We start from the raw sequence: 11,173 nt of genomic DNA on the forward strand, positions 1-11,173 counted from the left end.
TTTATGCTGTTTAAGTAAATTTACAAATTCAGACCAAATCATCCCCCACAGAAGAAGGTGGAACAAAGGAGGGAGGCACGAAAAAGGCCAAAAAAAAGAAAAGAAAAATTAATTATACTCAAAAACTATTCGGGGGGAAATTTTTTTTTTTTTTTTTTTTTTTTTTTTTTACAGAGAAACAAACGCGTTTTAGATTTGCAAAGTTTTGTTGTGTCTTCTTCTCCACACCAAATCTCAGTTTCTTTCAACTTCTTCGCTCTGAAGATTTAACGAGTTCATATTTGGTTCATTCTTAGATCCACAAGTCTCCTGATCTGCGTAAACGATATGGTAATATTAATTTTCATTTTTTAATTGATTAAATCCAGTTTTAATTTGGGGGAAATGAGTTAATTTGGATAATCTAAATTTCTGGATTATGGCTTTGTGCTGTCTTTGAGATTTGACTTCAGACTACGACTTTGGTTTGACGATTTGGTCTTAAATCTTGTCTGAATCTTCATTTCATAAGCTATATTTGTTTATATTTTACCAGGAATAGTATTTTTGATTTTTCGCCATTTCTTATGATTGGGTTATTATAGTCTAAAATAGTGGCAATGTAATTGTGATTGCCGTAAAAGAAGCTATTCTGTACTTCTTCTTTAAGCTGAGATAAGTAGTCTGTGAAAGTAGTGAAATGAATTTGACACCCCCTTTTGTTTTTCTACAGGTTGCTAATTTCAATCCTTCAGTTGGGTCGTTTGTGTGGGTTGAGGATCCTGATGAAGCATGGATTGATGGTGAAGTTGTTGAAGTTAATGGTGATGAGATCAAAGTTCTATGCACCTCAGGGAAACATGTAAGCGTGCTTCCTTCTCTCATGTAGAATTTTAGGAATCATGATTGTGAAAGCAGTTTTTTTGATTTTCCTATTTTTGGAAAATTCAGGTTGTTACGAAAATCTCTAATGCTTATCCTAAAGATGTGGAAGCGCCAGCATCTGGAGTTGACGACATGACAAGACTTGCTTATTTGCATGAACCTGGAGTTTTACAGAATTTGCATTCAAGATATGATATAAATGAGATTTATGTGAGTTAATATTGGTTTTGTGTATATATATATATATATATATATATGCACTCTAGATATGTGTGGACTAAAACTTTTATTTACTTCCACCAGACTTATACAGGAAGCATATTGATTGCTGTTAATCCATTTAGAAGACTTCCCCATCTATATAGTAGCCATATGATGGCTCAATATAAAGGAGCTGCCTTAGGGGAGCTGAGTCCACATCCATTTGCCGTTGCAGATGCTGCATATAGGTTTTTTTTTTTTATGCATACTGACAAAACATATGAGCTTTGTTTTTTGTATTTGTTGTTGTTGATGATCCTTATATGTAAAATGTGCATGTTTTCTCGCTTTGGTCTAATGCAGACAGATGATTAATGACGGAGTGAGTCAATCTATTCTGGTTAGTGGAGAAAGTGGTGCTGGTAAAACTGAAAGCACAAAGTTGCTTATGAGATATCTTGCTTACATGGGAGGTCGAGCTGCTTCTGAGGGAAGAAGTGTTGAACAGAAAGTCTTGGAGGTGAAAAAAGCATCATCTATACTTCCATTCAGTCAACTCCTGTTTTCGAGATGAGTGAACAAATAACTAAAACTTAAGACTTTAGAGGATGGTCAAAATTCATTTTCCCTTTTCATGAGCATCTGTAGAGTGAAAAAATAACTAAAATTTCAAAAAAAACTAATGCTAGTAGTCATCCACATTAAGGAAAACTGAATAGTCAGCATCTATATGCTCACTTCTTTTTGCAAAAGATGTTGCTCTTTTCTTTTCTTGCTTTGAGCTGTTTCTTATAAGCTTCTTAAATGTGTCTTTTATTCAGTCGAATCCTGTTTTAGAAGCATTTGGAAATGCAAAGACTGTCAGGAACAATAATTCCAGGTAACAAAGTTTCCTCATATCTCTATAGCATTCTTTCATCTAGATTAGTTGAGATTTTCCCTGTCACTTTATGTGTGTTTCTAAATGATTATTTGTGTACTTTATAGTCGTTTTGGTAAGTTCGTGGAGATTCAGTTTGACGAAAAGGGAAGGATATCAGGAGCTGCCATAAGGACGTATTTGTTGGAAAGATCACGTGTTTGTCAGGTCTCTGATCCTGAAAGAAACTATCACTGTTTCTACATGATTTGTGCTGCTCCAGAAGAAGTAAGTTTTGTAATTTACTTCGGAGTATGTAACACTGGATAACTTGCTGATACATGTCGAGTATCTGAGCCTTGTTTGGCATGTGAACGCATATCTTGTTTTCTGAAATGATGTATTTCTACTATCAGGATGTGAAGAAATTCAAGCTGGATAAACCAAAGACATACCACTATCTCAATCAGTCTAAATGTCTAGAGTTGGATAGTATAAATGATGCGGAGGAATATCATGCCACAAGACGGGCTATGGATGTCGTCGGGATCAGTACCGAGGAGCAGGTACTCATCACAGAACTCCATCAGTTAGATTTTAGCCAAAGCTGCTATATTTATCTATGTAAACAGATTCTATACTTTACTGATATCTTGTTTCAGGATGCGATTTTCAGCGTCGTGGCGGCTATTCTCCATCTTGGGAATGTTGAATTTGCTAAGGGAACAGAGATTGATTCATCGATTCCCAAAGATGATAAATCCTTGTTTCATCTGAAAACTGCAGCCGAGCTTCTCAGGTAAATGCCTTGACAAATAGAGCGATAAATGTTGGTTTTGTTTTGTTTCCTTATTTATATCGTCTTCATTTCCAGCTGTGATGAGAAGGCACTTGAGGATTCTCTGTGCAAGCGTATCATGGTAACTCGTGATGAAACTATCACTAAAACTCTTGATCCCGAAGCTGCTACTCTTAGTAGAGATGCTCTGGCTAAAGTCATGTACTCAAGATTGTTTGACTGGTGGGTTTCTCGATTTTACCCTAATGAAGATATTCAATAGCTGCTTCTCCGCCTCGAAGGTGCTTTGCCATCATTTTTATATACTAATCTTTCATGGTCTTTGCAGGCTTGTTGACAAGATAAATAGCTCAATTGGTCAAGATCCTGACTCAAAGTATTTGATTGGTGTTCTTGATATTTATGGATTCGAGAGTTTCAAGACAAACAGGTGCTTAAGTGGTATGCTTGTTGTTTTCATAATTGGTTAGATGGGTTGCTTTAGTGGATTGAACTCTGATACTTCACCATAATATATCGGTCTGATCAGTTTGATAGTCAAGCTAGTCAAGCTAGTCCTTGTTTCTAACATGGACGATTCAGATTTTCTTACAGCCTAACAAATTGTGAGCTTGTGAGGTTGTCCGACTAAGTTTGTTTTGTAAGGAGAGTACTGTTAGATATGCAGACATAGATATATCAATGTAGAGTGCAGCTGATGAAACTTTTTTAATAAAGAATTACTATTCATGACTGTTTCTTATTGTTCTTTGGCCTAATACTTACAATCTCAAGTTTCATTACAGTTTTGAGCAATTTTGCATTAATTTGACCAATGAAAAACTTCAACAGCATTTTAATCAGGTTTGATTAGAAGAAACTCTTACACTTTTATATTATTTATCTCTTCTAAATTCTGTAGTGCCTATTGTTCTGAGACGTGACATTTCTTTCCGTGCAGCATGTCTTTAAAATGGAGCAAGAGGAATATAAGAAGGAGGAGATCAACTGGAGCTATATAGAGTTCGTAGACAATCAAGATATTTTAGACCTAATAGAAAAGGTTTGATGATACATTTCTGTATATTTTAGCTTATTCGAATAGTCTTGCGATACTCTTAAAGCGTCCAAGCCATCACTATTGCCATTTTTCTTGCCCACAGTCAACAATAGGTTTGATGTTTCCTTTTTTTTTGTGTTCTTCAGAAACCTGGAGGTATTATTGCTCTGCTAGATGAAGCTTGGTGAGTATGAAACCCAAGCTATTGATTCTGAACTCTTTCTTTTATTCTACAATCTAAGATTTATGCCCGTTAATTCCTGTGCTTTCAGTTTGCTTTCTCAAATTTGGTTTTCTTTCTGAGCAATATAGCTGAAGTGAGACTTTTGCCGTGCAGCATGTTTCCAAGGTCAACTCATGAAACTTTTGCACAGAAGCTATACCAGACATTTAAAAACCACAAGCGCTTTACCAAGCCAAAATTAGCTCGTAGCGACTTCACCATTTGCCATTATGCTGGTGATGTGAGCAGCCGTTGCTTTCACTGGTTCACATAATTGTGAAAAATGTTCCAAGAAATTTCAGTAAATGTTCCATAGTTATATGGTCTAACAACCATTGGGGTATTGTTCCAGGTCACTTATCAGACAGAACTTTTCCTGGACAAGAACAAAGATTACGTAATTGCCGAGCATCAAGCATTGTTAAATTCTTCTAGTTGTTCCTTTGTAGCAAGTTTGTTCCCACCAGCGTCTGATGATTCCAAACAATCAAAATTCTCATCTATAGGTACCCGTTTCAAGGTGAGCCTGACCTTTGGTTTCCAATTTTTACTAACATAGTTTATTAAATAATTTGGTCACTTAATTCCATTGTGTGCTTCTTTTCAGCAACAACTGGTATCATTGCTCGAGATTCTCAATACTACGGAGCCACACTATATTCGTTGTATAAAACCAAATAACCTTCTGAAGCCTGGAATCTTTGAGAACGAAAACATTTTACAGCAATTACGTTGTGGGGTGCGAATGACATTCTCTTTCGATTTTGTAGTTCAGTTTCTTTTGAAAATTTCTATTTCTGAAAGAAGGATTTTGTTTGTGTTCATGACTTTAGGGAGTGATGGAGGCAGTCAGGATTAGTTGTGCTGGCTATCCTACTAGGAAACATTTTGACGAATTCTTGGCCAGATTTGGTATTCTTGCTCCAGAAGTGTTGGTAAAGAAGTAAGATGTTCCCTCTTAGGTTTTCCATTTGGTGATTGGTACAGCCCGTTGACATGTCTTAACTGATTCCTTTTTATAACAGCTCTGATGACCCTGCTGCTTGCAAGAAGCTTCTGGACAAAGTGGAACTTGAAGGGTACCAGGTAATTGCCTCATCAAGGTTTTTTCGTTGTATAAGCTACATAGATAGTGGAGCACTGACATTTTACATTTGTAGATTGGCAAGACAAAAGTTTTTCTTAGGGCTGGACAAATGGCAGACTTGGATACCCGAAGGACTGAGGTCTTGGGAAGATCAGCAAGCATTATTCAGAGAAAAGTTCGGTCATATCTTGCTAAAAAGAGTTTCATCGTTCTTCGTAATTCTGCTAAACAAATTCAGTCAGTTTGCAGAGGTATTTCAATGTTCTGCCGGAACATGTCTGTTATTCTTAAGTCATTTTTCTTTAATTAAATTCTTGACTATCTTGTGCAAACCTATGTGCCTCTCTTTTTGTCAGGTTATCTCGCTAGAAGTGTATATGAAGGCATGCACAGGGAATCAGCTGCTTTAAAAATTCAGAGAGACTTGCGTAGGTTTCTGGCTAGAAAGGCTTACACAGAGCTATTTTCTGCTGCTGTTTCGGTTCAAGCTGGTATGCGTGGTATGGTTGCCCGTAAAGAACTATGTTTCAGAAGGCAGACCAAAGCTGCAATAATAATTCAGGTACAACTAAATCAAAATTACAGACGTGTGGTACTATTAGAAGTTCAACTCGTCAGAGAACACCATTAGTTTTTTATAAACGACGACGAAACAGTTGTTCTCTCTGTCATATTCTGATTGTGGTAATGTTTAATGTTATTATAGACTTGGTGTCGTGGATACTTGGCTCGACTACATTACAGAAAACTAAAGAAAGCAGCTATCACGACCCAATGTGCATGGAGATCAAAGATTGCTCGTGGAGAACTTCGAAAGCTTAAGATGGTGAGATGTGGTTTCTTTCTGTGTCTAGTGTTGTTCCATGGTCTTTTGTCTCAGAGACTCACTTGTGAAGATAATGCTTTGCATGAAATTAACTGAGTTTTTTTTTTTCTAATTTGAATTTTACACATAGGCTGCTCGAGAAACTGGAGCACTTCAAGAAGCCAAGAACAAGCTAGAGAAGCAAGTTGAAGACCTGACCTGGAGATTGCAGTTAGAGAAACGAATAAGGGTGAGATTGCTGTTTGAGGAACCACATTTTGTTTTTGGCAAATCTTACCCTGATATCTTTGGGCTTCTTGCATTTTATGAAGTTTGTTGAGAGTATTTTAATCCTCTTTCAACGTTTCAGACTGACTTGGAAGAGGCCAAAAAACAAGAAAGTGCAAAAGCGCAGTCTTCTTTGGAGGAATTGCAACTTAAGTGCAAAGAAACTGAGGCATTGCTTATTAAAGAACGTGAAGCTGCCAAGAAAGTTGCCGAGATTGCCCCAATTATTAAGGAGATTCCTGTGGTTGATCAGGAACTAATGGACAAGATCACAAATGAAAATGAAAAGCTGAAGGTTTGTGAAACTTTTTGAAGTTATAGCGTACTTACTGGAGAAGAGCCAACATATGCAATATTTGAGAACACTAATTACACAGATCTCTCCAAATGACAAACTCTGCTGAAAACTCGTCTTACACAGGGTATGGTGAGTTCACTGGAAATGAAAATCGATGAGACAGAGAAAAAACTTCAAGAGACCACCAAGATTAGCCAGGATAGACTAAAGCAAGCATTGGAGGCTGAATCTAAACTTGTGAAGTTGACAACTGCAATGCAGAGGTATCCTTTGTAATATGTCTTGGGGGGTGATTCCTTACTTGTCTTGTTCGAATTATGTCTGATGTTTCATCTGCAGGCTTGAAGAGAAAATATTAGACATGGAAGCTGAGAAGAAAATTATGCATCAGCAAACAATCTTAAGCACTCCTGTGAGGACAAACCTAGGACATCCTCCAACTGTACCTATTAAGGTAGAAAGTTTCTCAGCAACTTATAAATTTGTTCGTTGAGCTGCCTTCTAACCAGCCATTAGATGTTAACTTTATCCTCAATTCTGTTTGTAGAATTTGGAAAATGGCCACCAAACAAACTTGGAAAGCGAGTTCAATGTATAGTTCCTCCAACCAGCTATCTCGGTCACTTGTTGCTCATCATGTGTTTTTTTGTTTGTATTTTTTCGATTAGTGTATTGATCTATGAAGTCTATTTTCTAGGAAGCCGAGTTTACAACACCACTTGATGGCAAGCCTGTTAAATCTGCTGCAGAACGTCAAATTGTATGTTGTCTAATTATTTTAACGTAATATCTTCACAAAGCTGTTAGTAACTAATTCTGCTAACTTGATTTGTATTGTCACTACAGATGAATGTTGATGCTCTCATTGACTGTGTAAAAGACAACATCGGTTTCAGTAATGGAAAACCTGTGGCTGCATTTACGATATACAAGTGTCTACTTCACTGGAAGTGTTTCGAATCTGAGAAGACTAATGTGTTTGATCGTCTGATTCAGATGATTGGTTCTGCAATCGAGGTAAATGAGAATGCACTTCTTCACATTGTTTCAGTGTAGGATTACACACATGATGGGATATTGGTCTGTCCAAGATCTAAATTTCTTTGAACTGTCTTAAGAAATTTTTGTGTAGTGGCTTTGTCATTTGCTTATCTGAAATATAGATTATGCAAGATCATGATCAAGATTACTTAAACTTCTGCTGATATTTTCAGAATGAGGATGACAATAGTCACTTGGCGTATTGGTTGACAACCACATCGGCACTACTATTTTTGCTTCAAAAAAGTCTTAAAACCGGGGGCAGCGGAGGAACACAAAGCAAGAAGCCACCAGCTTCAACTTCTTTGTTTGGAAGGATGGCCATGGTTTGTATTACAATTTTTCTTGAGTTAATATGACTTTTCGGTTTAACTTTTGCTTACGACATCACTCTTAACGATCTTCTCTCCCTGTCTTGTTCACCAGAGCTTCCGCTCGTCGCCCGCTTCAGGCAACCTTGCTGCAGCAGCTGAAGCTGCTGCTCTTGCAGTGGTCCGACCAGTGGAGGCCAAGTACCCTGCTCTGCTTTTCAAGCAACAGCTTGCAGCCTATGTTGAGAAAATGTTTGGGATGGTTAGGGATAACTTGAAGAAAGAGTTATCAATTTTACTTTCTCTATGCATTCAGGTTTTTTACTTGATTCTTTGTATCATAATGATGTGATGTTTTTTTGTCTTTTCCCCTTTGATGATAGATTTGTTTTTATAAATGAAAACTTCAGGCACCGAGATCTTCTAAAGGAGGGATGCTAAGATCTGGTAGGTCCTTTGGAAAAGATTCTCCTGCAGTTCACTGGCAAAGCATTATCGACGGTCTCAATTCGCTTCTTGTCACATTAAAAGAAAATCATGTAAGTTAAATTATAGTGTTTTCATTGGCATTGTACTGTGTGTTCTCACTCCAATACATGGATTCTCATATTTTACATGATATGTTCAGGTTCCTTTAGTACTCATCCAGAAGATATACTCTCAAACTTTCTCTTTCATCAACGTACAACTTTTCAACAGGTAGGTTTAATTCTGGTTGACGTACAAAACTATGCACTTTGTGTCTTCACTTACATGGCTTTTTCTGGTAAAAAACTATGCACTTTGTGTCTTCACTGACATGATTTTTTCTGGTATCTTACAGCCTCCTTCTGCGTAAAGAGTGCTGTACATTTAGCAACGGTGAATTTGTAAAATCCGGACTTGCCGAGCTAGAGCTATGGTGTTGTCAAGCCAAAGAAGTAAAATTTCTGAGTCATGATTTCTTACTAAAATACTTCAATTTTTCTCATAACGTCCTATTAACAAATTATTCTTCTTTTCTGTGACTTGGCAGTATGCTGGGCCGTCTTGGGAAGAACTGAAACATATCAGACAAGCCGTTGGGTTCTTGGTATGCTATACTTCCTACATTCTTGTTAATGATCCATTTTTAGTTAAGGCTAGTTAGGGAAAGTTTTCGATTGAACTCATGTTGGTCCATATGAAAATAATCATTGGTCCTTTATACTACAGTAACATTACTTTATTCTTCTTTTGTTTTTGCCTGCAGGTTATCCACCAGAAATACAGAATCTCATACGATGAAATAGCAAACGATCTTTGCCCGGTAAGGCTCTGGTTTCAAGTTTCTACAAACACACTTGATGGTCATTCACTCATTCTCTTTGCCTTAACATTCTCTTCTTTTTTTTCCTTCATTTTAATTTACAGGTCCTCAGTGTCCAGCAGCTGTACCGTATTTGCACCTTATACTGGGATGATAGCTATAACACCCGAAGCGTCTCACAAGAAGTACCTTAAACTTTTCTTTGACCTTCAACCTGAAATTAAAATTATCAATTTTCTTGTTCAGTTTGGAACCTTTGTAGAGATGCTGAACAAAATTCAAAATATATCGCAGGTTATATCAAGTATGCGAGCACTCATGACAGAGGAATCCAATGATGCAGATAGTGATTCATTCTTGTTGGATGATGATTCCAGGTAAGACTATGTCTTTTAATATGCAAAGAAAACATACACTTCTAACAAGTTTTAAGGTTTAGGATTTATATTGATCCTAACTTTAATTTGTTTGGTAACTGTTAATTTTGCAGCATTCCTTTCTCAATCGATGACATCTCAAGTTCGATGGAAGAGAAGGACTTTGTAGGAATTAAACCAGCAGAAGAACTTCTTGAGAATCCAGCATTTGTATTCTTGCACTAAGTTCTTGAAAGTTGAGAAGCTCAGATTCTGAAAAAGCTCTTCCTCTGTGATATTTTTTTGGAGTGAAGTGGAAGAGTGAAGGGCATTCCTGAACCAAAAGGATAAGAAGATGGGAAAAGGTGTAAATTCCTCTTTGTTTTGGATGTTTACTGTAATTCTCAACTATTCATTCATTTATTATTTTTGACCTCAAATTTTTCGTTTTTTTTTTATAAAGGTTTTTAGAGTGACCATATTATATGTTGAAAAGTTGAAGATCCCTTTGTTTGTTGTACAAAGTTTTAAGAACAGTACATGCCCCATTATATGACTCATTAAGTGGTTTTTTTTTTGGAACATATAACGCTTCATTTGTTTTTGGTATAGTTTTTAGTTGGAATGAATAAGCATCAGAAACGTCATTTTTGGTATGGGTTGTAGCCAACTTTCAACTTTCAAAGAGTGACTCGCAAGTGTAAATATATGAGTTTGACATATATAAGGACAAAAAGACTCGAGAGAGCTCAAGTAAGAATATCAGGGGAGGAGATGGAAGCGAAAGTGAAAATCGAGTTTTGAGCTTGCTCAAAAATATGATTTGTGGTCGGTTTAGTGAGCTTAGAAAGGTGGCTCAAATAGTTATTTCTTGCTCAGAACTGAAAGTTTCAAGAAGCGGGTGCAATAAGGCGAGGGATGGTCCCAATTGAGGGTTTTTTTGTAAAGGACGAACCGAAGAGAGGCGGGACCTCCAACGAAAGGTCGAAGCATCCTTAATTTTTTCAATGACGATTTTTTTTGTTTTGTTTTGGCTAGTATCTTTCAAAACACATGATATTTTCTAATGGCTGCCATGCTCAAAGGTATAAGGTGCAGCAGCCATCATGCTATTTCAACATCTCATATCCTTTCAAAACATTAATACATATATAGTATTATTCAGAATTAATCCAATTTGAATATGATTTATTGTGGTGAGGACACCTTACGGGACCAAATTACAACTGTAGTTTTTTCACCTTATTGGATTGTTATTCCAATGTGGCTTCAAAAGCTGTCACCGTTCATAATATTGTTCTCTAGTTTGCGTCGTTCTTTTGACCCAATTCCAATTTAACATAAAAAAACAAAAAATTGGTGAATTCATCGACATGCAAACAAAAATGGTCTATCTATTTTTTTTTTTTAATGTGTAACAATCAAAAATTTGGATAATAGAATATTGACTGATTTTTACATAATACTACTACAAGTAGACTCGCGCGATGTGCGAAATAACTTTATAATAATTTTAATATATATTAGATTTATTAAATAATTTAAAATATTATATTTTGTGTTTCAATAAATTATCTTATGTTTGTTATTTGTTTTGTTTTAAAGAAGTATTCTCAGTCACCTAAAATGAATGGTTATTAATTAGTTTAACATTAAACTGAATATTTTTGTTAATATGAAAGGTTACTTTAAAATATTTAGTCTGTATCCCATA

General features: G+C 36.2%; 1 protein-coding gene across 1 annotated transcript; it reads left to right on the plus strand.

Annotated features, from left to right (window-relative positions):
• Nucleotides 136-10,043, plus strand: LOC104725064 (myosin-6). The gene is given in 40 exon segments (XM_010443664.2): nucleotides 136-330; nucleotides 713-841; nucleotides 931-1,074; nucleotides 1,168-1,313; nucleotides 1,429-1,585; nucleotides 1,887-1,945; nucleotides 2,053-2,212; nucleotides 2,341-2,490; nucleotides 2,587-2,723; nucleotides 2,799-2,945; nucleotides 3,052-3,153; nucleotides 3,509-3,566; nucleotides 3,664-3,765; nucleotides 3,909-3,946; nucleotides 4,100-4,226; nucleotides 4,338-4,505; nucleotides 4,593-4,724; nucleotides 4,819-4,928; nucleotides 5,011-5,071; nucleotides 5,146-5,323; nucleotides 5,429-5,634; nucleotides 5,779-5,898; nucleotides 6,029-6,127; nucleotides 6,248-6,460; nucleotides 6,587-6,726; nucleotides 6,803-6,917; nucleotides 7,011-7,055; nucleotides 7,161-7,223; nucleotides 7,310-7,480; nucleotides 7,678-7,830; nucleotides 7,931-8,131; nucleotides 8,226-8,354; nucleotides 8,444-8,514; nucleotides 8,639-8,735; nucleotides 8,831-8,887; nucleotides 9,047-9,103; nucleotides 9,208-9,288; nucleotides 9,398-9,480; nucleotides 9,594-9,678; nucleotides 9,680-10,043. Coding segments are annotated over 40 exon segments (4,551 nt in total). The 5' UTR covers nucleotides 136-327; the 3' UTR covers nucleotides 9,737-10,043.

This window comes from Camelina sativa, chromosome 11 (genome assembly GCF_000633955.1).
Source record: "Camelina sativa cultivar DH55 chromosome 11, Cs, whole genome shotgun sequence".
Classification (NCBI taxonomy): domain Eukaryota; kingdom Viridiplantae; phylum Streptophyta; class Magnoliopsida; order Brassicales; family Brassicaceae; genus Camelina; species Camelina sativa.